This window comes from Sceloporus occidentalis, unplaced genomic scaffold (assembly GCF_023333645.1).
Source record: "Sceloporus occidentalis isolate IW3139 unplaced genomic scaffold, rSceOcc1.0.p SCAF_2, whole genome shotgun sequence".
Taxonomy (NCBI): Eukaryota; Metazoa; Chordata; class Lepidosauria; order Squamata; family Phrynosomatidae; genus Sceloporus; species Sceloporus occidentalis.
The window spans coordinates 221,986,930-222,014,053 of NW_028316982.1; the positions used below are offsets into that span (position 1 = coordinate 221,986,930).

The 27,124-nt window shown below is 41.7% G+C and overlaps 1 protein-coding gene across 1 annotated transcript; it reads right to left on the reverse strand.

Moving 5' to 3' along the window:
* Window positions 1-5,755: 5,755 nt before the first annotated feature.
* On the reverse strand, window positions 5,756-25,747 carry LOC149319717 (uncharacterized). The gene is made up of 6 exons (XM_089508145.1): window positions 25,644-25,747; window positions 23,776-24,051; window positions 20,786-21,040; window positions 12,835-12,990; window positions 10,748-10,867; window positions 5,756-8,112 (listed from the first exon to the last, which is right to left on the reverse strand). The coding sequence occupies exons 1-6, from the start codon at window positions 25,711-25,713 to the stop codon at window positions 7,922-7,924; spliced, it is 1,068 nt and encodes a 355-aa protein (XP_089364271.1). The 5' UTR covers window positions 25,714-25,747; the 3' UTR covers window positions 5,756-7,921.
* Between the last annotated feature and the right edge of the window lie 1,377 nt (window positions 25,748-27,124).

A 27,124-nucleotide genomic window follows, 5' to 3' on the forward strand; every position in this document is an offset into this window, starting at 1 on the left:
GATCTGCACTGGCTGCCTATTTGCTTCCGGGCGCAATACAAGGTGTTGTTTATTACCTATAAAGCCCTAAATGGCTTGGGTCCAGGGTACCTAGAGGACCGCCTCTCTCCATACAATCTGCCCTGCACACTCAGAACATCTGGGCAACAATTGTTAAGGGTTCCAGTGGTCAGATTAGCTTCCACCTCTAGGAAGGCCTTTACCACCTCGGCCCCCAACCTCTGGAACTCTTTGCCCGTTGAGCTCCGCTCGGCCACCTCCCTGGCCCAGGTTATAAAAGGGGTGAAGACCTTTTTGTTCAAGCAGGCATACCCCTAATGTGCGCCCCGAATACCTCCCCCCCTCCTCTTCTCGTCAGCAAAGGCAAGCTGGCTGGAATTGTTTTATTGATGTTTTTAATTGAATGTATTTGTATTTTTATTCTTTATTGTATTATTGTATTGTATTGTTTAATATGTTGTACACCGCCCTGATTTTTTAGAAAGGTGGTATATAAATAAAGCTTTTATTATATTATTATTATTATTATTATTATTATTATTAGCAGAAAAGCCCCAACATGTTGTTTGGTTGTGGAGTACATACTTGAGGGTAAACCTGCGGGACTGTGCTAAGACTAGGCTGTGATGGCCAGCTTCTGTGGGGAAAGAGAGGAAGCCATGTTAGTCTATGTCAGCAAAATGATAACCAGTCTTGGTACATCTGTCACTTTTTAATGGGTACAAGATGGATAATCTAGCAACAGTATTGGGTTGCCCTCTTATTTAGCCATTGCCTTAAAGGCATCAGCAATCATTACAGGATGCCCAAAAGGAAGCTACAACCAGCATGTCATTTCCAGAGGCTGCAAAATTTAGATTATGGACTAGAATCACAGTCCATTGTAGCCATTGGCTGTGTTGGTTGTAGGATTATGGAAGTGGTAGTCCACTTTCCCAAGTTCTACTTATAATGCCTATAAGTGGATGTTGTTGTTGTTGTTGTTGATGATGATGATGATTGTCTACCCCTCCCCATATATTGAGACATGGAACAACAACAAATTAAAATACAACAAGAAGGTTATAGCAGATGTTTGTTCTACTGAGCCAGAGGTGTAATTTCTGTGAAAGCGGCAGAAGAAAATCAGCCAAAGTAAGAACCTAGTGAGCCTTGCTTTTGAAAGGTATTTTTTAAATAAGATCTGGGCAGAAAACTGCTCAGCGTTTGAGAAATAAACTTCACATTCTACAGGCTTGTTTTGAGGATTTGCTATCATCTAGTGGCAGCTTTGTTAAAATGCAAGTAGCAGCTTTATTACTGAATACTTGTGGTACATGCAAAATTATTTCCTACATAATTCATGACAATGTACAGGCTGAGATAATAGCACTGCATGATGACAGTAGTGGAGAAACATTTCCCCAAACCCTTTACTTTCACAGATCCAGTGGTTGAAGCTTTCAGTCAAAGTGGGACTGAAAATCTGATACTCAGATTGGGCAAGCAAAAGCAAAAAAATTAAACTCACTCAGGGTTGAGTAAAACAAATGCCAAGGTATCTTAGGGTCTCTAACTGGCCAACGGCTTGATGATATGCTTGGAAAAGGCTAGCGAAAGCAATATGCACCTCTAAATCCTGTCCTAGGGATGCTTGAAGTTTATCATTATGTTGTCTAGCCCATTGAGTCAGGTGAATGATAATGTGGTGAGGTGGAGAAGAAAATCCAAAACATCTGTTTGCTTCTGCCCTATGACTGGTAGCAGCATCACCTTAAGAGTCACATCCAATGTTGTTAAAGGTTTATGCATGCATGATCAGAATGGTTTCCATTGGTGGAGCTCAAGTGAACCAAATAAGACAGGTTTTGAAAAAATAGAATTCCAGGAACTGTGATGGGAGTAGCTTGGAGGAGTATGGCTTATAGCATCTTCATTTTCCAGACTAAGGATGAGGCAACATCTAGGCTCTAGGAATTATTTTCATCCTTCACCAGACATTGGCAAGCTGTTTCCAGTCACAAGGAGAAACAAAAAAGCTTTTAAATAACAACCATACCCTCTGAGACTTCCCAGGGAGTTCTATTTGCAATTTTTCTGTACTTTTGTCTCTGTGTGTGTGTTTGGTGTGTTGAAGAGATCTGGGTGGGGCAGCATTCACAGATAGAATCATAGAGCTAGAAGAGACCTCAAGGGCCATCAGGTAGAACCCCCTGCCATGCAGGAATACAGTCAAAGCACTCCCAACAGATGGCCATCCAGCCTCTATTTGAAGACCTCCAAAGTAGGAGACTCCACCACTCTCTGAGGAAGTATGTTCCACTGTCAAACAGCTCTCACTGTCAGGAGGTTCCTCGTAATGCTTAGGTGGAATCCCTGTTCCTGTAGCTTGCATCCAGTGTTGCAAGTCCTGTTCTCTGGAGCAGCAGAAAACAAGCTTGCTCCGTCCTCAATGTAACATCCCTTCCAATATTTAAACAGGGCTATCATGTCATCTCTTAACCTCTTCTCTAGGCTAAACATATCCAGCTTCCTAAGTCTCGTTCCAGAGGGCATGGTTTCACTATTTTGGACATCCTCCTCTGGACACGCTCCAGCTTCTCAACATCCTTTTTGAACTGTGGTGTCCAGAACTGAACACAGTATTCCAGGAGAGTCCTGACCAAAGTAGAATAGAGTGGTACTATTACTTCCTTTGATCTAGATTTTCATACCAGCTCTTAGGTTCTGGTAAATCACCTCTAAAACATTGAGGAAGTGCAGGTGTGTGAAAGCCAGGTATCTCCCATCCTGTATATATGTATTTCATTTTTTCTGCCTAAGTGTCATACCTTACATTTCTCCCTGTTGACATTCATTTGAAATTCATTGCTGCACTGTGGGCTTAGGGTTGTCATTTGTCCCAAAGTGAAGGAACTAAAAAATGTTCCAGTTGACTGGGCCAGTTGAAGTAGTAAATCTCAGATTCCTCCTTTGTCACAAGCAGAAAACTGTGCAAAAACACTGGCACAGACAGGAGCCTCATCTTGCCCTGCAGACTCCAGTTGCTACTAAGCAGGTGTAGCATTGCTACCTTATTCTTCCATCCCCACCCCCCCAGCCTCAGAAGGCATGAAAGAAAAAGAAGGCAAGCAGAGATGGCCTTGTGTTGTGTGGTGATTGTGTCTCCCTGCTTGAGCCTAGGGCTAGGCAGCATGGTGGAACTTCACTTACAAGCCGCCTCAAGAGAAAGGTGGCTGCCTGACTATGCGGGCAGGCCATGTTGCCGCTGGGGCGCCGGCGCCACTGAGGCTCGGCGCGCCCCAGCATGCTTTGCTGGGAGCGCGCTAGCCTCCTATTGTCTGGCCGGGAGGGGAAAAGGAGGGACTTCCACCTCCAGAGCGATGCTCTGGGAGGCAGAGGGCCCTCTCAATGGTCGCCCCGGTCCTCCAGGGCAGGCAATTGGTTGGCTGCTCCTGGGGGCAGGGTGATTCCCCTCTTGGCCCCCACCTTTGGGAAGTGGCCTATTTAAGGCCACGTGGTGTCTTCTCTGGCGCCATTTTTGCTCAGCTCTGCTGCTGTGCAGAGCTGAAATTTTAAGGAGGCGAGCACAAGGGGCTCCCCCCTCCTCCCTGCTTTGTTGGGGCCACAGCGGCCCAGCAGCTAGCAGGTGGGCACTTTATCCCCCCCCCCCCAACAGCGTTGGTGGTTTCTGGCTGTGGCCACCATCTTGGCTGCTGGACTTTCTTTACTAGGCCCAGCCTGTGAGTACCCCTCCTTGATGCTGCTGGTGTTCCCTCCCCTCTTGCATTTTGGGTGCCTTGCCCTCCTTGGTTGCTTACAGATTCATGGCAGTGCCCTTGCCTTGTTTGTAATTTTTCCCTTGACATGAGTGCTATATACAGCTGAGTCTCCTTATGTTATTGCCTCAGCTTTCTATCTTTTCAATTTTGTGCCTTTGGCTCTTTTTTTGGACATTGACTGCTTTGATTCCCATGGCCCCATAATTGGCACCCTCTCTCAGACACCTTTTTTATTTTTTGTGTTTTCACACTGATTGACACTTGGCTGATTGGGCTTCTTTTTCACCATGCCCAACAAAGCTGCGCGCCCCAAGGTGTCCACCACCTCAAGCAGGACAGGCCAACCTGGTCAACCTGTGGGACCTCATCCAGTGACGGCCTTGGAATATACCTCCACCTCCTCCCCTGGAGCAACGCCAGACTCGGAGGACAGCTGAATCCAGATCCTCTCATGCCAGGCCTTCTCCAGTGGTTCCTTTATTGTCTGAATCGGCGATGTCAGGGCTGTCTCATTCCATTGCCGAGCTGAATGCAAAAGCCACATCACCCTGCCACCTAAGTTCTCCCGAATCTCCTCTCGTTCCGGCGGTTGCCAGTTCTTATGGAGCCACAGCCTCCAACCAAGCACCTCCATCCACCTGTGATAAGACCCCTGCAGCAGTGCGACCTTTGAGAGCCCTGTTGTCCTCCAGCACCAGTGATTCGACTTCATCGTCATCCTCCAGTTCGGTTGTTGATATGACAGACAGCACAAGTGTAACCAACAGAAGTAGGTGATGCAGAAAGGAGCACAGGGTGAAGAAAAGACGTCGACGGGTTCGTTCCGCCCAAGCTGCTCAACACGCTCAAGATGCTGTCAGTGCACCCTTACCTATTAGAAGAGATGCCTTTTGGGTCGAACATGCCACGGCCCCAGGCTTGCCGCGCTGGGCCATCAAACGGCATTCCTGACGACCCAGTCTTCAGGGGGTTTGGGTCGACCAGCAAGCAGAAAGGTTTCCAGTTTGCGCACCTGGCGAGTGCCCTCCTGGCTCTCATCTACCCCGAAAAACTAGAAAGCTTATTCTCAGGGGCTGTTTTGTTGATGTTTTTGGTTTAGTCCCTCCGTCTGGTCAAGCAGCTCTAGCGGTCACCTCCTTTAATAAGAAAAAGAAGGTCCTCCTGCTTGGTCATTCAGGATGCTGCCAAACAAGACTGTCATCCCCCGGGTCAGTCTCAAGCGACCAAAGTCCTGAACTGCCTGCATGGGTCTGTGGCTTCCAGTGCATCTTTACACCTGCCATTTCGTCCCTCGCCTATCGCTACAGGGCTTTTTCGGAAGTTGGTTGTATCTTTCAAGACTGTGCAATGGGTTTTTCTGGTGGAGCTCAGCATGCACAGAACTGGCCTCACCCTTTAAACCAGAGGTTCGTCTGCTGAGGCCTGGACAAGCATGGACAGTGGCAGCGAGGTCCTCAGGTTGTAGGTTTGATTAGAGTTTCCTTCTCTTAGATGGTTGACCTTACAGAGTTAGACGAGTACCATCTGCCAGGGTTTGGGATTAGAGTTTTCCTTCTCCTAGGATGGTTGCCATAAGGCTAGAGAGCCCATCCTGCCTTTTGGTGCTCTTGGTCAGACCCTTCGGTTGTGACCTGTCTGGCATGGGAGGCCCTACTGGTGGCTATTATACCACCGCCAGCATAGCTCACAACTTCATTAGGGTATGCAAGCCTCTCCCCCATGACAAGGGGGCGTCAATGTTAATGTGCCCCATGACAAGGGGGCACATTAACACTATGCATAATTATAATTGCATAATATGCAAATTAGATGCCCAAATATGAAGGACTGGAATATGGCAACCCTATGTGGACTGCATGTGGCAAACAGAACATACTTGGCCCTCCCCACTTCTGGAGACATGATCCATTCTGTCTTGTGGAAGCTCCCTAAGTGGTAGTTTTGCCAGTATAAGGAAAACACAGAGGAAAAAAAAATGCTCCTATTTTTCCACATTAGGTGTACAAAACAATCTATTTTATTAGGCACTGCATCATAAAAAAACCACTATAGCATGAACACAGATTAAAAACATTGAATGGATTTTTCTGGCCATATATTGCTGCAATACAGAGCAAGAAAATGGAGTGGTATAGCTAGCTGTAACTGTTCTGCAGAGTCCTTGAAGCTATTTTATGTCTTAGCTGTCCATGCATCTTCTCTTGTGCAGTAAACATGCAGCCTACAACTGAAAGATCACAACAGGTTTCTCAGTATCCGAGTATGGACAAGAGATATATTTAGTTAAGAATTCTAATTCTAGGACTTCTACCATCATAGTCACCACTATGGCAGTGAGGCTTTAGGTTGACAAGTGGCAAGGCCCTGCACCAAGGTGCAAGTGGGAACAGCAACTGGTCCTATCTGTAGCCACTGAGGAATGAGAAAATGAACATCATTGCCCCCTACCCAATGTCTCAAGAATCCATAATAAAGATTTAGTCCTGAAACAGTATGTGTGTGCCACATAAACAGTTCTCAGCTTATCAACCTTGTTAGATCTTTCTCTTAACCCCTGGAGCTACTTGTCATATCAAAACCATAATTATCCTCAACAGTGTTTTTGGAAATGCACACAAAGTAACTTATTTTTAGTTGTATCTGCCTGCATCCTGAAGTTATATTTCTACAGCATGCCAAGCAAGAGGAAATCCCATATTCTTTCAGCTATGGCACCAAGAACTTCAAGTCATAGTTCCAATTCTAAACATGACATTGATACTCATGCAACATTCAGACACCATGATTTGTTTTTTAAAGCACGATCCCCTTAAAGGCATTGCAAAGTCAAGGGAGCTTAAGAAGAGCCATGCTGACTTGTCTAGTCCAGCATCCTGTTCTCCATAATTACCAGCAAGATCTGTATAAGAAGCCCATAAGCAAAGTGTGAATACAATAGCAGCAGCAGCAGCAGCTGCCACACACACACACACACACACACACACACAAACAAACTCATATTCCTCTGCAACCAGTATTCAGAGCCATATATCTGAGATACTGGAGGTAGTATATCGTCATCATGATTGGTAGCCATTAGTGATCTTTTCCTCCAAACAATTGTTCCTGACATCAGCAGTGAAGCCATTATAGCTAATGGCCAAACCAGCTCTACTACAAGAAAGATAAGCCTGAAAGACACATGGATTTCTCAAGTCATTCATCTGAAATAAGCTGCAAGAACATACACAACAGAGACAAACAACATAATGAATCACTTTCGGTATATTACAATGATGTGTGCATACTGTTTGATACTCAAAACAGCTCAAGATAAATGCTAAAATTGATCATATTGCTTAGCCCAATAGTCAATTGTTGATGAAAATTCCATCTAAGAAAGTAAAACAAACAAAACAATACAAGTTGTTAGACATGCATGGTGAGCTAGAACAAATGTAGGAAAATGCATTGTTAGCATTCCTTTCAAAATGGCAAACAGCAGCAAAGGCAAGAGATCACTTTATCTCAGCTGAGAAGTGTGTGAAACATCAAGGGTTTGAATTTTGTGAATTTTGTCATATTTCCAGGCTCCAAAACTGCAAAGGATTCCCTGTTCAAATAGCCTTACAAACCTGACTTTATAAAGAGCATACAGAAGATTCCTGAGGTCCACTGAATACACACCTTGCCTCTTCGTGGCATAGGAAGTCTATGGTAGGTACTTTACTCAGTAAGTCCTGTAATCTTCCAACAAAATGTAAGATCCTCAACTATATTACTTTTGATCACAAGAATATGCAAAACCTAATCATCTATGTGATGAAGCTGAAATTCTCTCTGTGAATTTCTAGGGGATTTCATATTTTGAATTTTTCTTTGGCATTTTCTCCTTGGTGTGTCCAGGCCTGGACAGAACGAAGTCTGTCAAGGATTCAAAAAACCAAATGCTGACACAGAAGCAACACTGACATTATTCAGATGATCTGAGGATAAAAAGTCTTATGCCTAGATTTTTTCATATTTAATTCTAAAGCTAATGCTATTAGGCACAGAAGCATCACACTGGCCAGTGTGGATTACTTTGAGACAGATGTGCAGGCTTGGCTAGTGTAGGCAGGTGATTTACAAAGGACACTATTATTCTGAGACAAGTGGGAGTGGAGAACGACCAGATCTAATCAAGCATCAGTCAGATCAGGGAAATGGACGTCCACAGCTTCCAAGGCTGCACTATCAACCATGACCTCTCGAAACTCTGTTTCTGTTCCAGCTTTTTCGTCTATTTTAGGTTCTGATTCTACCTTGGCTCCAGTTGTAAGATTCAGATCCACTTTGCGCTCTGGTTTAAAACTTTCACCAGTCTCAGGACCTAGACAGGAACAAGTTAGGAAAGTGCATAAAATGCATTACACAACATTGTTTTTTTTAGCTTTCCCCGAGTATTAATTCAGGCCTTCGTTTTCTCTACCTTTCATGCAGAGATTGGAGCATTCATAAAAAAAAGGCTTAATATGTTTCATTAACCCTTATTAATATAAAAAAATCTAACATTTTTCCATTAGTGTTGGGAGGATTTTTAAAATGTTGCACTGCCATTACATTAACCATTGTCATTAAGCTTAGAAGCCATAGAAAGAAAGAAGTTGGTAACATAAGCTTTCCTACTATGATGTATGATGCTGACTGGGAACAAGAAAGGAGATATGATGGACTTGCCAAGAGAGTATCACACTACACTCCAGTAACGCCTATCACCATTCATATGGTTATCTACTCACCTTGGCTTTAGGCAGGATTCTTCCTCCTGCCTTTGTCCTCCAGTGCATGATGAAAACTGAATTTGTCACCTCAGCACCATACCCATATGCTTTCCATTTCTATTGCTATTCACACACACACAACCGGCTTATAGAAGTCTGTTCCTAGGCACTTCACTCCATGCAGCTGAGGAAGTAGACTTAAGCCTACAAAAATTTATGTTACCAACTTCTTTATTTCTCTTGGTTAGTCTCAAAGGTGCAAAAAACAAAAACAAAACCCTTTGGTTAACATTGGCCTCAAAGAGACGGCCCAAAAAGTCCACCATTGGGCCACATTGGGGGCATGGTGTTCAGATGACACACACCCTGAATGGGGCTGGAAGTTGCCCCAGGCACATATCTTTCCCAAAGAACAAGCCCTAAAGAAGTGGTAAAATACCACTCCTTTTTGCCACCTGGTTCGGGACCACAGCAGCCACCCGGATCAAGGCCAGATACATGCAACTGCACATCCTGGGGCAAATGGTGGTGGTGTGTTCCCAACGCAGACCTTTTGCACCATCTGCTTCACCCCATTGTTGCCCACATGTGGTATATTTTGATGCTGGTGTCTTCAAGTGATCTTTTTCTTTGGGAATTTAAGTTCCCATGCCCAACCTGGCACCTTCTAGATATGTACAAATCCCACAATTCAATTGCTAGAAGGCGTTGGTAGCATTTGTAGTCCAGCACATATGAAAAATGCCAGATTTTGAACATGGCATCTAACAAACTGTGTGATGGACATTTTGCCACTGAATCTTCTGCATCTCCCCTTTTCTTCCCATCCTCACCAAACCCCAGTAACATGAATGTTATTCATTCACCTTCAAACACCCTGGATTGCTTGAGAAACATAAATCTAAAAATAAATTGTTCATTACACCAAAACAGAGACAGGGAGAATATTAAAAAAAATATTTGGAAGATGTCAAATACGTGTTTCTCAGGTGTCAAGAAACCCTGATGAGAAGAATCCTGGATTGATAGGAAGTTTCACAGTTTGATTTATTCTTTGCAAGATTTACACATGGTTGTTTTGCATAGAAAACAGAATTTTCTATACAAGAAACAGGATTTTCTGTGCAGAAAATATTTTTCAGCAAAAATATTCTTTAATGCACAGGAAATACTGTTTCTTATCCAGGAAATTCTGTAACTGGGGACATTCTGTGCAAAAATTACATGTGGTTGTTTTGCACAGAAAACAGGATTCTCTGTACAGGAAACAGCATTTTCCAAAACTATTGTTTCCTGTACAGAAAATGCTAACTTCTGTGTAGAAAATACTGTTTTCTGTACAAAAATACTACATTCAGATTTTGCATTGAATACATCCTGAACTGTAAATAGTCACCCAAAATTGCAATTTTCACAGATTTTCTTGAAGCAAGAATACTAGTGCAAAATTTACTAGTTGCTTTCTTCAAATAAAAAAAAAAATAGTGAAGAATTACATTCTTACACTAAACCAACTAATGTCATTGACATACTTTTGAAAAGCAATCCCATTATATTTTCAATACCCCTCTCCCTATATAACTCAGATCAGGAAATGGTGTTATTTTGTTTCATCTAATCTCTCCTTTTTGGTTACAAGCAGCAGCATCCATCTGGACTCTTATATTTTCTGTATGGTTGCCTAGGGACTGGATAGAGACCATCCATTATGGAAAAATCTCAAGAAATTACTAAGAGTGCTGACCAATGGCAGTGAAAAAACTCTGTACAATGTCAACAGCCCATGTTATCAGCTACTCAATTGGCTGCTGCCATGCTGCAGAATTCATGCAGTTAGACACTGCTTTAACTCTCATGGCTCCATACAATGGAATCTTGTGATTTGTAGTTTGTTGTGGCATCAGAGCTTTCTGACAGAGGCTATATATCTCACAAACTACAAATCCCAGAATTTCATAGCATTGCATTAAAACAGTATCAAACAGCATTAATTTTATAGTGTAGATTCAGCCTTGTGTGGACCAGCCACTGCACAAAACCTCTTGAAGCAGCCTTGCGGCATCTGCAACATATTCACTGGCCCCAAACAAAGGATACTAAGAATGGGTCATTTTGGTGTCTGCCTTTCTCTTTGTCCATTTCACAGTGGAATTCGCAAGAACTGCTTTAGAAAGCAGATATACAAGTACATGTAATTCTTATACCCATTTTTTCTGTTTAACAACAGCTGCAGTTTGTACATACCAGGATTGGTCGTGCTGTCACCAAGGGCACTTGTAGCTTCACAACGTTCTCCATTAGGTGGACTCTTTTGTCCTTCACTTGATATGGCTGCTAGGGTTATGCCCTCATCTTTCTCATCCTCTGTAGGAAAGCATAACAAGAGCTTAGTAGGAGGAAATCCAATGGGGGCTGATCGTTCCCATGTGTCAGAACCTCCCACTCCTTTGAGTTCATTAAACCAGTCCTCTGTGTTTCAACAGCAAAACTTACTTTCCATAACTTAAAAAGTTAACAGTATGAGTTCTATAGAATAAATATATTTCCAAATATAAGTATAGAATAAGCAATGTCCCACCCCATGAAATCACAGGTTTTACCATGATTTGTGCATGAACCAAAATACTCTTGTATGCCTCCTGGTTTACCCACCCTTCTCTTATACTTTCACTTTAGGCCGTTTCAGATTTCCCGTGAGACTGACCTTGATGGAATCCAGTACTAGTATTCATCCACATACCAGTTATTTCTCACCAGAACAAACACTACAGTTCCCATCAGCTAAACTTGGTTGTTGCTGTTAGCTGTCTTTGGTCTGTTACAGACTGCCAAAATAAAGCTGCTTCGGGTCTCTTTGGAGGTATGCTATTTAAATGATGCATGGGTCCTAAGAGTCTGGAGGTCACGCCAAAGCCAGACTCCATTCCTAAGCACTGGAGGGCAGCTTTGGTGCAGCTTCCGGATTCTTAGGATGCATGCATCATTTGAACAGCATACCTCCAAAGAGACCCGAAGCAGCTTTATTTTGGCAGTCTGTAACAGGCCTTTGAGTCAGCCTCAACTCATGGCATGAGATATCTCCAAGCCTCCTTATCCTCCACTGCTCTGCTTGTAGATTTAGGCCCTAGACCTCCCTGTTTGATTGTATCCATCTGGCATGTGGTTTTCCTTACTTTCTGCTGCCTTCTACCTTTCCTAGCATTATTGTCTTTTCCAGTGATACATGCCTTCTTATTATGTGGCCAATGTATGGCAGCCTCAGTTTAATCATCCTGAGTTCCAGGAAGAATTCAGTCTTGATCTGTTCAAGGATGCAATTGTTTGTCTTTTTGGCTGTCCACAGTATTCTCAGTACTCTTCTCCAGCACCACATCTCAAATGAGTTGATTTTTTTAAAATCCACTTTCTTCATTGTCCAGCTCTCACTTTGGTACATGGTGGTGGGGCACCATGGCTTGGACAATTCTAACTTTAGTGCTCAATTGTATATCTTTACTCTTTAGGATCTTGCCTAATTCTTTCATAACTGCTCTTCTCATTTCCAGTCATCTTCTGATTTCTTAGCTACAGTCTCCATTCTGATTTATGTTTTATTCTCGGTACAGGAATTCGTTAGCTGTTCCAATGTCCTCATTGATAAGGTTTATAACCTTACAATTAGAGAGATAAAAACTAAAAGATGCAAACATCAACACCTTCAGCTATCCATATACTTTATTTCTTAGTTACTGCCATCTAGCTGGAAAAAAATAAAAGTAGAAAAGTTTGGTGTATGTGATTTTTAAAACAAAACAAAAACAAATAACAAAAGTGTTTTGGCTAAACAGAATTAGCCTGCTAAAGCCATAAGCTTAGCATATTGAGATGTCAAGCTTAACTTTGTAACACTGAAAATATTGAATTTTTCATTTTTATATAGGTACAGTATTTCATTATCTATGCCACAATCAGCTTTTGTCAAACCTGCTTCCCTGCATATGCATTGGGAGTTACAGTCCAGCACATCTCAAGTGCACCAGGTTGGAGTAGATTGTTGTAGACTGTCGTCCAAAAAAATGTTTGTAATAGTTTGTTATGAGTGAGTGGTAATACCTTGTCTTAAAAAGCACTTCATCCCTTCTAGAGACAACATATTTCTTAGGAGGCTTCTCCCATCACCACCATTGCTCCCTAAATCTGAAAGGGTGACCCCCTCCTTCGAGGAAAAGAAAAATATGAAAAATGCATGCCCTGTTTTTTTACCTCACACTTTCCTGGATTTTTTCCCCCTGAGAGTTCATATCACTCCATCCGAGTGAACATCAGGGAAAAACAGGGGAATTGCTACTCACCTGCAGGCACTGAAATGAAATGATGTTTGCTTTTCAAGCAACAGCATGTAATCAGTGAGGCAAGGATGGCCAGAAGGAGAGCTCCACCACCACATCCTGCCAGAATGTACAGGAACAATGGATTCTGCAGCAAATCCCCTGGTTGAAGCAAAGAGCCTGTTTATAAAAGAAGGAAGAGAGGAGGAAGAATGTTGAAGACAAACACAGGAAAAACTCTTCAGAACAGTTCTCAAAAATCACCTCCGCTGGGATGGATTGGGAAGGGAAGGGAATGGAACGGAATGAGTGAGGGACTTCTGTGTGCCGTAAAATGCATCCCCCACCCGTTCCCTTCCCGGCCCCTTCTGTTCCATTCTCATTCCTTTCCAGGGAGCCTGTGCAGTAAGGTCCCAAGAATTAATTGGGTGCTAAGTTCATTCTCCTAAAAACTGAAAGGCCAAGCAAGACCTGATACTAAAAGGACCTTTGCACTTATCAGACAGCTTAATGAGAAACACAAATAACAATAGATGGGGGAGAAAAGGTGAAGTATTTTCCTAGATCCCACTGGCAAACAAGGAGCACATGTCTTTTACTCTCCTGTAGCAGCTTGAAGAAAAAATCCTTTCTTCTGAAGGAAATGCTCCCTTGGTATCCTTCACTGGTTCCAATATCAGAACACGTTTAATGCCACATATACTTTGACCCAAGATCAAGGAAGAGAAACTGAGGCCTATTTCAAAAGCCCTCTGGTACCTATTTGTGGCATCTCATAGTTTCCACGCCTGTAGGGTAATTTAAATTTCCTAAGGCTTCTGCCTTTTTAAGGAAACAAAAATATTGATATATCAAAATATCAAAGCCAAACTTGTTAGAGTCCAGCTTTAAAATAGCAGAGTAGCAGAAATGTGCTGTTGTCTAACTATGCTTCCCTAATAACCGAGACTGACTCAGAACAACAACACATAGTTTGTAGTTTAAAACAAAAGTTTACTAATGGCTTTAATCTATATTTACATAGAAACTATATCCTAATCTAGCTAGTGAATAGTTCAGGTAAAAGAAATATTTATCTCACCATCTAGGTCCACAGGATTCTTTTACCTCTTACAATATAAAAGGTAAAGGTAGTCCCTTAATGTGAATGTCTAGTCGTAACCAAGTGTGAGAGCTGATGCTCATCTCCGTTTCTAAGCCAAAGAGCCAGCATTGATAGAGGACTGCTCTGGTGGTCATGTGGCCAGCATGACTATGCTGAATGCTGTTACCTTGCCATCAAAGTGGTGTCAGCGCAACTACTGAGGTCCAACAACCCTTGTCAGCAACTCCAACGAGTCCTGGGGTTAAATCAGACCCTTGGAGCAGAGCTGGCAAATTTCCAGAAGCCGAAGCGTGGCTCCCAGAGTCCAATTGGGATGACAGCAACTGGATGTCTTCCAGGAACTGCAGCAATGCAGGAACCTCCAGGGACACACAGCAAAACGATGCTGTAGCTTCTTCTGATAAACCACCAGAGAAACAAAAGTCCCCAAAGTGCTCTTTATTCACAGTGCTATAATACAAAACTAGATCTCTCAAACTCCACAACATACCAATCCAACTCCTACTTCAAACCCACACCACACCCTTGCAACCCCTGGGCTTATATAGACTCCAGACCATGTGGTCTCCCAAACCCAGTGAGTTCAGGGGTGTAGCCATGCCATGTGTCTCCTCTGCAATCCAGACACATGTTTCATCATCCATGGCTACGTGCACTTGGACATTGAAGTGTCCTTGGCCCAATGAGCATCAGCTGTGGATGATCAGCCTTGCCACTGTGCTGACTGCTCATGGCCAAACACACACACACACATACATCAAGCATTTCCCTGTGTGCTGTGTTTTAACCCTTCAAATCCTGACAAGTGGTCCCTATTTATCTACTTGCATTTGCATGCTTTCAAACTGTTAGGTTGCTAGAAGCTGGGACTGGTGGTGGGAGCTCACTCCATCATGCAGCACTCAGGCTTCAAACTGCCAACCTTCTAATCTTCCGATCATCAGAATTAGTGCCTTAACCACTAACACACCACATAAATTGAAACTTTTCTTTCCTCATAAATCCCTTTCACCCTTTTACTGGCCCCAATTTGTTTCCTAGTCCACTCACTTAATAAGTGACTCGGGGATGGGTTCCCAGTATCCTTATCTATCATGTTTTAAAATATTTTTGGTAGTGTGCTTTTGATGGTTTAGTTATAAATTACCTCAAGCCACTTTATTTACTGACAGAAATTAAGCTAGTATCTTTTCACAGTTGGTTCTAAAATTGTGTGGTTACATTATGTACAGCACTTGTTACAAACTACAGTGAGCCCTCCATATCTGTGGACTGCCATCCCCAGATTTAAGCATCTGAAAACTACAAGGCTATGTTACGGAGGAGAAGCAAGGAAGGAAGGAAGGAAGGAAGGAAGGAAGGAAGGAAGGAAGATGCAGGAGGAGGAGGAGCAGGAGCAGGAGGAGGAGGCCACAGAACAGGAAGAGACAGGAGAGGGAGGAGAAGGAAAGAACAGGAAGAACAGGAAGAAGCCACGGAGGAGGAGGAAAGAGAGAGAGTGCGAAGGAGACAAGAAGAGAGACAAGAAGACAAGAAGAGGAGACAAGAAAAGGAGAAAGAGGCAGGAGGAAGAGAAATGGTGATGGTGGCAGAGGTCCCTTGCTGCCAGCTGCCTCAGGTGAAAGGGAGGGAGAGAGGGAGGGATGGAGAATGCATGAGGTGAAGTCCCATTGTCCACAATGGTGGCGCGGCTGGGTGGCCGCACCACCATTGAGGACAATGGGATGAGCATCCATGGATTTTGGTATCCACAGAGGGAGTGTCAGGAACGGATTCCTGCAGATACCAAGAGCCCACTGTATCGTTGTTCCAGTTCCCTCCCTGACTATTTTCAATTCAACTTGTTTTCTACTTTTTCTTAAAACAAGTTATTATACTTCCCCTTTCATCAGGACTATGAATCCGGTGAAGGTCTGGCTCAATTCACAATTAACATTCCCTCAGAACAGAGCCAGCATAAGGCATTCTGAACTAGCTCTTCATCCTAGACAGAATATGACTCACTCAACTATCTCTTTTCAGCAGCTCCTCCCCCTTTATAGTCACTCCTCAGGCAGGCCCCACCTTGGCAGCCAGTCTAACTCTGATTGGCTGTGGGGAAAATTCTATTCTTCCAATGACTCTCCTCAGATGCATTCAGCAACCAATAAAAATGATCTGTTATCCAATCAATAATCTGGTAAATTTCTGAGAACCTTGATAGTTAGCCCACTTGCAGGGCCCTATAGGGGAATGAGTAGCATTTAAATGGTCAGTTACAACTCCCCAAGGCTTCAAGGCGCAATTAGCCATTTTTATGCCAAAAAAGCAACTGAAGGAGGTTTGAAACATGGCCTTGTACTGCCTGTTGAGCATGGGAAAGGATGAAATGGCCCAACACTCACCAGAGTTGCCCACCCGACCCCAAACTAAAGGTTCCATTCTGTAGGTGGGAGACGACACCAAAACAACAAGAAGAAAAAGCAAAGCAAATACTTTCCAAACATAACTGGAAATTTTTCTAGTGGCCATTAAACTGCATAGTTTTCAGCAGAGGTATTTTGGTAACAATGCATGCATAAAAACAAAAGTCAGTTTGCACAACTAATATTTGTTAATTTGAATACTGGAATGAGTTGAACATGATTCTTGCAGTTGCTGCTACACCTGTCTTCATTTACAAAGTATGAAAGAGCAGAAATAGCTTTTTATGACTGAGGGGATTGCACCGCACACTTATTGAACCATAAATATCAAAGCCATGCATGACTGCTTGCAGTTACAAGCCTGTAAGCAATCTAGTATTGACTGCAATTTGTTCAAAACACTGAGGAAGCAGTAGATAACAAAGGTGTTTTTCACACACACACACACACACACACACACACACACACACGTTTGATTCTGTAATAATCAGCTAGATCTAGGACATAAGCTTTAAAAGGGGAAATGTTGAAATTACAAATGATCAAACCATACATGAGGACAATTAATGTAAATATTCCAATATTGTATTGTAAATTGCTAATATTTGTAATAGTCTGGCAAAGAAAATCTAGGCAAGAACTACAAGTTGAGCCCTTGAGCATTTGTTCATAATACTGAGAACTTTTTATTCTGTGTTAATACTAGAAAGACAATCAAATAAAGACTGGTTGAAAACTCAGTATTGGGGGGAAATGCAAGAACTGGAAATGTCAACCTGCCAAGATAAACAAATTTTGTTGCTAGTACAAGCACACCCACCCACCCACCCACACACACACACATATGGGTTTACTTGTTTTTGGTTTTTTTATTTAGAAAAATCTAATTGATTTTTATTGGATCTTCTTAGTGCAGGGTTATACAGTTGGCCCTCCTTATCCATGGATTTTTACTACATGGATTCAAGCATCCACAGCTTGAAAATATTTTTTAAAAGTATCAATTTCAAGTATGAAACCTTGATTTTTCCATTTTATATAAGGGATACCATTTTGCTATGCCATTGTATTTAATGGGACTAGAGCATACACAGATTTTGTTATTTACAAGGGTTCCTGGAACCAAACCCCAGCAGATAACAAGGGTCCACTGTATGCTGAAAAGAGATGTGAAAGACTACTGGTGGGGGGCAGATTAACTTGCTGCCTAAAGGAGACAGTTGTAAGGCCTTCTTTCACTGAACCCCTTTAAAATGGATAATTATCAACCAGTGTCCAACATACTATCTTTGGGCAAGGTATTAGAGCATTGGCTAGCCTCCTAGCTCCAGGAGTTTCTGGATGAAACAGATGATCTAGATTTATTTCAGTCTAGTTTCAGGCCCAGCTGTAGGAGAGACACCACACCTATAGCAGGAATTAGACAGGGGTAGTATATCTCTGTTGGTTTTGCATGACCTCTCAAGTATTTTTAATACCATCAGCTACCGGGTCCTTCTGGGCCACCTCACTGGCATAGGACTTGGGGACACACCTTTACAGTGGTTCTCATCCTTCCTGCGGGATCAAGCACAAAAAATTGTGTTGGGGAATTCTGGTTCAACTCCTTGGCTGACCTGTGCAGTCCTTCAGAGATCTGTCTTGTCCCCCATGCTATTCAATATGTACATGAAACCACTAGGAGAGGTTGTACAGAGATTTGGGTTTCAATACCACCAGTATGCTGACAAATACCAACTCAGTTTCTTCTTTCCATCTAACTCCAAGGCACATGATCCAGTTCTAAACCAGTGTCTGGTATCAGTAATGGATTGGATAGTGACAAATAAATGGTGTTTCTCATCAGTAAAAAGGTACAGGGGTTTAACCTGTACTGGGGTTTAACCTGTACTAGATGCCCCTCTAAAGGCACAGATTGACAGTTTGGATGTACTCCTCCACTCAGCCTTAAGCCTGGAGGCCCAGGTTTCTGTGCCAACCAGGAGTGTTTTTGTACACTTAAAGCTTGGGTGCCAGTTCCTTGAGATGCTGCATCTGGCCATGGTGGTATATGACATAGTTACATCCTATTTGGACTATTGTACATGGTTTGCACTGGCTGCCTTTGAAGATGTTTGAAAACTTCAACTATTGCAAAGAGCTGCAATGTTAAGCTGAGTGGGTTACAGGAACCCTACTACTACAGCTCCATTGACTACCAGTCTGTTTTGGGACATAATTCAAAGTGCTGGTTATAACCTATAAAGCTCTATATCAGTTAGATCCTGGCTATCTGATAGAGTGCCCCCCCCACCTGAGATCTTCAAGAGGGGTATTTGTCTCAGTGCCATCACCTTCATAGGTACAGTTGATAGGGATGCAAGATAGGGCTTTCCTAGTGGCTGCCTCTATGCTCCATAATTCCATTCACAGGGAGGACAGAATGGTTCCCTCTTTGGTGTTCTTCCATTGGCAAGCAAATACCTTTTACGTGTCATCATAAATTATATTTTGATGTTGAAAAGTTTAAATTGTTTAAGAATTGGGAAAGCAATATCTTATATCATATGTGTAACCTTTATAGTAATAAACATCCAAAGTCAGGTTGCAGTGATGGCAGCAGCTTTACTCTCATGAAGTTTTATAGATGCAAATACATCAGATTATCAATTTTGTGAACTTCCCAATTACAGAAGTTCAAGATCTACAACCACCAAGTAGTTTTGAAGAAAGTTAACACAGTGTCAGAAAATCTAGCAATCTAATAAAGCCCAAATATTAACATCCTTCAGCATGAATCTGATGAGCAGTCTAAATTGAAAGGCATCATAACACATAGTCGAGTTTGAGATCCCTAAATTCCAAATTTTACAGCACTTAAAAATAACAGATGCAATCATTGATTTTGTTATACCTATTAATGAAAATTACATTTATTTTTTTTTGCCAGTAAGACAAACTTTTACATGGAAAATGGAATTGGTAGTGTCTAAAACAACAGCAAAAACTGAACACAGAAACATTTTATTGATGTTGTTTCCAAACCTTATCCTCTGCTGTTGGATTTGTCTTGTGGAAAATTAATAGTATTAAAGATGTATTGGAAAATTATCTAGGAGCTGAGATTGAAGATAAACATTGAATTTCTATATGAATTAGGCCATCTCTTTGTTTCTTGGGGACTATTGGTCAAATTCTTGTCTTCACCAGAGTTAGGAATTTTAGAACCAAACATGTGTTGTTAGACAGCAATTGCTAGCAGCCCTAGCCATCATAACCAATGATGAGGAATGCTGGGAATAGCACTCCAACAACATCGGCAGAGCTGCATGATTCCCACCCCTGGTCTATACAGTCTGGCAGTGACTATAGGCTCAGCAAGGAGATCTTCTCCAAATCTATCTGGGATATGGTTCAAGATGCCAGCCACAGATGCTGGCAAAACATCAGGAATAAACTCTTCTAGAACATAGCCACATAGCCCGAAAAACCCACAAAAACCTGTGGATGCTGGCCATGAAAGCCTTCAACGTCACTATCTGGACAAGTTAGGGATCAAAAATTGAATCTTCAGTTTAAAGCAGGAGCACTATCCCTGAGATATTTATATTTCAAGAGTAGAATTTTGCTGTTTCAGAGGGCTAGAGTCCATCAACAAGTGGCTCACTTGTACAGGTCTATTCAGGAACTCAAGGAACTATGGCATCCAACCTGCCTCTCTGATATATTTTCATTCCCATCCAAGCCAGTATGGATAGAAGCAACCAAGGATGGATATCCTGGGGCAAGGTGGTAAAATGGGAGCTTAAGAGCAAAGTCATGGAGTCCGTTTATACAGTGATGTTTTGAACCTGGACAAGTAAGGACATGGAGTTTTTCCACTTATAAAACTATCTCACATAACAGAATATGTCCATAACAAATACTTCTGATTATCACCGGTGCTAATCATACTATTGTATGAACGAAGGAATTGTATCTTCTGCAAAAATAAATAGAACCACTTTCCTACCATCTATTACTAGGAATAAAAGTCCTCCAGATGTTGTTGTACTGCAGCTCCCATTGGCCCTAGCCAGCATGACTAATAGTAAGGAATGATGAGCATCATAGTTGAGTAGCATCTAGAGAGCCACATTCCACCTCCCACTCCCACCCCCACCCCCGGCTAGGAGCATTCCCTTACCAGCTATTTTATGAGGCCTGTGATTCACTGAAATGCTACAGAGTAGCCAGAAAAATAAAGTTGGAAAAGGACTTAGATGAGGAGGAAATGGTTCTCTTTCTTATTGTTTTAAATACTTTATAACAAGAGCTGCAATCACACTGGAAATGAAATACACTACATGAAATGTCAGCAAAATTATATTACATTAAAAATCATCTCTCTTCTTTCACCTTCTGGAATATGAAAGATACAGATTTGCAGATAAACATCAAAACAGCACTTTCAACTTCCCTAAGAAGGAATTAAAATATAACTTACCTTCATTGCTTTCATTACATGACAACTCAATGGAGGAACTGCTGCAGCTGTTTCTTCTATGGCAAGCCAGTTTTCCATGAACTCCTTTTTCTAAAATAATCCTCTTGCCACCATCCTTCTGACAAGCATCAATGTCATTCATTCCACTTCCATTCAGAGTCCAATGAATACTGTCATTGGATTGTCCACCTGCTTCACAAAATAGATCGGCTCTCCCATCAGATAGACAATGAATATGAACAACCAGAGGCAGCTCTAGGCAGTGGAAAAAGAACAACCAAAGTGAGGGGAAGGTAAAATTAATGTGACAAGACAATCGTGTGTGCCTCTCAAGTTTTACACAGGTCTAGTTTTTTGTGATGCCAGAGGTATAAAATAAGTTTTAAATTAGCTTCTGCTGGTAAGAGATGTGAAAAACTTTTGATAGGACATCTCTCTTGAACAAAACATTTCACCAAATTGTATTTCCTACTCTGAAGTCATGGTTTACTCCAGAGTTTCCAGGAAACTCCAGAGTGCCTCCAGTTCTTTTGGCAGTCTGTACAGCTGGATCAGGTCCAATCGGGCCTAGTACAGTTTTTCCAGATGGCAAACATAAAGCCATCTCCCTTACCCTGAATTGAGAAGCACAAGGAAGGGGATGGATCCACTTTGAATCCTCCACTGCCACTGCCTCACCAGCCAAGCAGCTCCCTGCAGAAGCCTGGCCATCACCATTGCTTCTACTGAGATCAGGGTGAGGTGTCTTTGCAATTAATGAGGAGAGGGTAGAGTGATCTTCCTTCTTGTTTATCACATGGCAGGGCAAACCTCGGCAGAAGCAATGATAATGGCCAGACTCTTCCAGGGAGCTGCCTGGCTGGCAAGGTTGAAGTGGTGGCACCAAGGGAATTATGCCAGCAGGACCAACATTTTGGCCCCACTGGTCTATGTACACAACAAAGTAGCATCATACCAGATTTGGCCCAGTGCATCATGGCAAGTCCAAGGTATAATGCTTTGGATTGACCCTGGCTTAAGCAGCTTGTGTTGACACACCCCAGTCTGATTTAGCAAAGCTCTATTACCTTCAACTGTTTCAATAGTATGCCCCATCTCCCCACCTCCATTGCTGTGTACCAACCCTTAAGCTTTCTGATGACTGTTCATTCTTTCCAGGTTGTGAACAGAAATACCTTTTTCCTTCACTATTTTGTTCATTCATCACTGTCCCCACTCATCAGTGAAGAATCTGGAATTGCACCAACTGAACCATTGTGAATCCAGCCCACAGGAAGGACCATATTTATGCCATATCTTGTACTAGTAGTTCCCAGCTTTGGATTCCCAGGAGCTGTTGGACTCCCACTCCTTGACCACTGGAAAATTCTGGGACTCCAACATAATGTGATCTAAAATGGGAGACTACACTTCTATACTCCTTTCAATGGCACAGCTTTGATCTCACTGAAACAACTGACTTCAACACCAACACTTGTCCCATTCATGTCACCATAACCCAACAGGGGATATGGCATGGGTCAACACCCAAGTGCAACATACTGGCAGAAAAGCACAAACTCTACAAAGGTAGAATATGGAAATTATCACATGCATTTTTAATGCTAACCTAGGCACGGGACAGGATCGAGCTGGAACAGATTAAAACTGATGTTACCACATGCAAAATTGCTGCTGCACTCCTGCCAAACCATTACCAACCCTCCAGTAGTGCTCTAGTGGCCAAGTTTGATACTACAGAAAACTTCTATAGTACCAAAATTGGCCACCAGAGCACTGCTGGGAGATAGGTGATGGTCAGGTGGCAGCGCAGCAGCAATTTTGCATGCAGTGACATCAGTTTTAACCTGTTCCAGTCCGATCCCCTCCGGTGCCCAGGTTGGTGTTAAAATGACATGCAATAAACTCCCCTAACTCAGATTGCTGGGCACCTAGGACTATGAACTTTATCACACCATGGGCTCCAGGCAGGGATGAGAATGGAATGGAAAGGGCCAGGAACGAGTGTGGAATGAGTGGGAGATGCATTTTACTGCACACAAAGTTCCTCACTTGTTGTGTTCCATTCCCCATCCATTCCCCATCCGTTCCAGAGGGGGTGATTTTTTGGGGGGGAAACTTACATAATACAGATGGCCTTTAGAAAAATGCTAATACTTCTCTGCATAATTTTCTATGCACATATTACTGGTAAAAGCTGTATTGCACTGAATGTGGTCACAATGTAAGAAAACATTTGAGATAAAAGAAAGAAATGGTACTTCCTCTCCTGTTCTTTCCTTTATAATTTCAGAAGGCCCAATTTCAAGTTCACATTAAGTGTATTTCTAATTTTTCCCTCCAGGTGGCATCAAGAGTAATGTATTTCAGCACTTGACTCATAATGTCATACCTTTTATATTCACTTCCAAGTCCTTTTCCTATGTTTTAATGATCTGATCTAAATGCATGCAGAGCCATTGCTTCATTTTACTGCAGTGACAGGCAATAAATGAGTCCTATGGACTTCACCAAAAAGGAATTTGCACCAGTTTGTCAAATCACAGTTTATCACAGACATAGCTCAGCTTATCACAGACAAAGACCAGTTTGCCAGGAATTTGTGGGTCACAACTTACATCTGAATGCTAACTTGGGAGTAAGTCCCATTTAAAAAATGGGCCTGTAACAGACTGCCAAAATAAAGCTGCTTCGGGTCTCTTTGGAGGTATGCTATTTAAATGATGCATGCATCCTAAGAATCCGGAAGCTGCACCAAAGCTGCACTCCAGTGCTTAGGAATAGAGTGTGGCTTTGGCGCAACCTCCGGACTCTTAGGACTTAGCATACCTCCAAAGAGACCCGAAGCAGCTTTATTTTGGCAGTCTGTAACAGGCCATGGTAACATTTTCTGAATAAAATCACCTAGGATCATGATGGCACATGAAGCAACTAGATATATCAGCACACTCAGAGTTTGACAATGTTGCTTCCAAACTTAGTACACTTACCGCACAGTCTCAATAATAAAGTTTGGCTGTAATTTTCAGAATCAAGAGTATATTTCCCTTCATCATTTTCTGTTAAATTCTTTATCTCCAGGAGTCCTTTCCTCAGACACATTCGTTCATCACAATCACTGCAACAGTCCATGCTTACGTTTGTTGAGTGAGCACAATTCATTTGCTTCATTACTAAGAAACTGCTTGTATTTTGAATTTTTAAAGGGATGGAAACTGTGCTGCCAATGTCTCCAGCAACCTGGATTATGTCACTACAAGTCCAGCCTGTAACAGCAACAAAGTCCAGTTATCATTGTGCAGTGAGGAGTATTCATATCTTGTTTGGTACTGACAGAAGGGAGAAATGTTTCAACAGAGTGGTAAACAGTTCAAGAAATAGTTGAATATTCAGGAAAAAGTAGGATCAATTTTGATAAACCAGGTAAAACTGTAATCCCAAAAATTAAAAAGATGAAAAATATTTGTGTGTAGGACACATCTGAAGAATGTCTACTTTCTCTTTCTCCTATAACTATATATCATTCAGGTGAAAGTCCAGCTAGATATAGAATAAACTATTTGTGCACATACACACTAATGTGTAAACATAGGCTGTTCTTAGTGCATATCTGTGCAGTCCTGTGTTCACTTACTTGACTGACAGTAAGTCCCACCGTACTCAGTGAGACATATGTCTGGAATGTGTAAGATAGCACAGTAAGACTGCAGGTCTGTTCCCAATTCCATTCCAGTAAGTTCCATTAAAGTCAGTGGACAGCAAGCTAAAGTTGTAGACTGTGAACCAGTGCTAGTCTGCAAGTTATTGGCTGTTAGTCCATGATGAGTTTCCAGGAAGGAAATAGTTTTAGTCTATGGGCACAGATATTGCCAGGTCCTCGGCACACTGGGAAAAAAGCCTGCCAGTCCCTCACATTAGATACCTTCAGCAGCATTTCTATACCTTTTTGTGCAGAAACAAGAATTAAAGCTTCAATTCACAGATGTCAAATTTATACAACAGGTCCTCCTGCTGATACATTGCTGATAGCTAGTGATACATTGCTGCAAACAAGTAAAACCACCAAAACATGACTTTTTATTCAGATAAAGCATTTAATCGAGGGTGGATTTTTAAAATACATTTAATGAGTATTGTCCTTAATAGCCTTAAATTATCACCTGGACTGAAGTCCTGGTGTATTGATATGAAATTGATGATTGGCTGATTCATCAGTATCAAAAAAGCAAGGATTGCTCAATGACTTAGCTTGGCTCACAGACATATATTGATAGTATGGCATAAAACACTATAGAAATATTTTGCAGCTGCTGTATAATATTCAAATGATATGTTATAGGATGGTGTTTGCGAGCGTGGATTTATTTTGAGGAGTAACATTGGTTACTGTGTTTGAAATCATGGATATACAAAAGGACTGGAATACCATTTCAAGAGAGCTAAAACAGGCGAAGACTCATTGGAAATCTGTGTACATGGGCCATGGACAACTAAATTATTTGGGGAAATTTTTGTCTAGCATATTAAATTATTTGTTGAAGGTCATATAGATAAAAAAGAAAATATCCCAGAATCAAGTCATCCAGTCTCCTTTTCTGACCACTATATTGCATGCAGACTCTAAAATTTCTTTATTTCTCTTGTAGTTCAAATGCAGTACGTCAAGAGAACATAGTTACAATTAGTTTATGAGAAAATCTGTCTTACTTTGGACTGTCTGTCCCTCTTCATGCTTTGACGGTTATGACGCCAGTATTTCCCTTAGTCCTACTCCTCTGATGGGACTCCTGAACAAAAAGACTGTTTCTGCTTACCTAGACAAAGCAGTGCCAATTCTAAAAAGAAAATTCCCACTTACCATCAATAATGGTCAGAATCACCAATAGGCGTGGCAAGTGAAAAGAAAGACTGAAATCCATTTTAAGCATCCTCTTGCATCGTGTGGAGAGAAGATCTGGCTTTGCTGTTAAACCAAGATACTACTCAGGAAATGATGTCAGAAGCAGGAACAAAAAAGGAAACGAAGAACATACACTGGAGGGGTACAAGACTAATGTAGACTGAAAATAGAGCAGAAGGGTATTTGGTTGACTGACCTCATGCTGTAACTACATCACCATGATGATTTATTTCTATGGTCCTGCATGCAGGAACTGAGGTGTGCAAGAATAAAATTGTGAAGAAGAGATGTAACTAATCTAAGCAAGACTGTTCTAGCCAATGCCAGAGCTAAGAAGTATCCAGAGTAAATCTTGGTATTATTTTATTTTCCTGTGCTCATTTAAACCGTTTAATTTTGGAACTGTTGACTGATATAATATGAAGTACAAAATGCAAGGAAACTTAAAGCTCTTATCCAACTAAAGACTGGCATAACCTAACACCAATGAAAGCAAAAACAGGAAAGTTAAGTCATCTACAGCAGCCCAGCACCAAGGAAAGGAACTGAACAAATTATACATGACCAATTTCAATGGCTTGGAACTAAAATCTGCAAAATTGCAAGCAACCACAGTATAAAATACATATGCATGTTATACTGTATATAAACACATTTTATAGATTTTGAGAATTAATGTGAACTGAAGAAATTTCATAGCATTGGGAAGAAAACTACTACAGTAAATGTAAGCATGTGAGGTGTTCTTACTGATGAAGAATGTTCGTCATGATAACCCATACTCATAAATTATTCAGATCTCTAGCTGTTGTTGAACTGCACTTCACAGTTGTCTTCACCATTCTGGCTAGTGCTGCTGGGAGTTGCAGTCACACAACATCTGGAGGCCTATTCTTCTAACTTATCCCATAAATTATCTATGTTCATCATATATCCAGCATTCAGGTTAATTCAACAGTGTGCTTAGATCACCTGAACAAAATGGCTGATCTTCACTGCTACTGGAATAAATATAATTGGAGACTATCACATGGGAAAAATCAGGGGATTAAAAAGGCATTTTCCTGGGAAAGTTTATTATTATTATTATTATTATTATTATTATTATTATTATTTCCCACCTCTCCCAAGTAAAATACAAAAATACAAATGTCCTTACAAATTGCTATGCCCTTCCACCATAACAAATGATAAAATTCAAATAAGTTACAATAATTACAAATACAAATTATTAAATAAACAACAAGCTAAAAATAAGTGAGGTAAAGTGGACAATTAGCAGCAGACAAGGTTTCTCCTTACTTTATTTCTTGGAGGTCTATCTGGGAAGGCCCGCTGAAAGAGATCTGCCTTGACATCACTTTTGAAAGCGTAAAGGGTGGTGATAAGATGGATCTCCTCTGGCAGGTCATTCCACACTTTCGGAGCGGCAATCACAG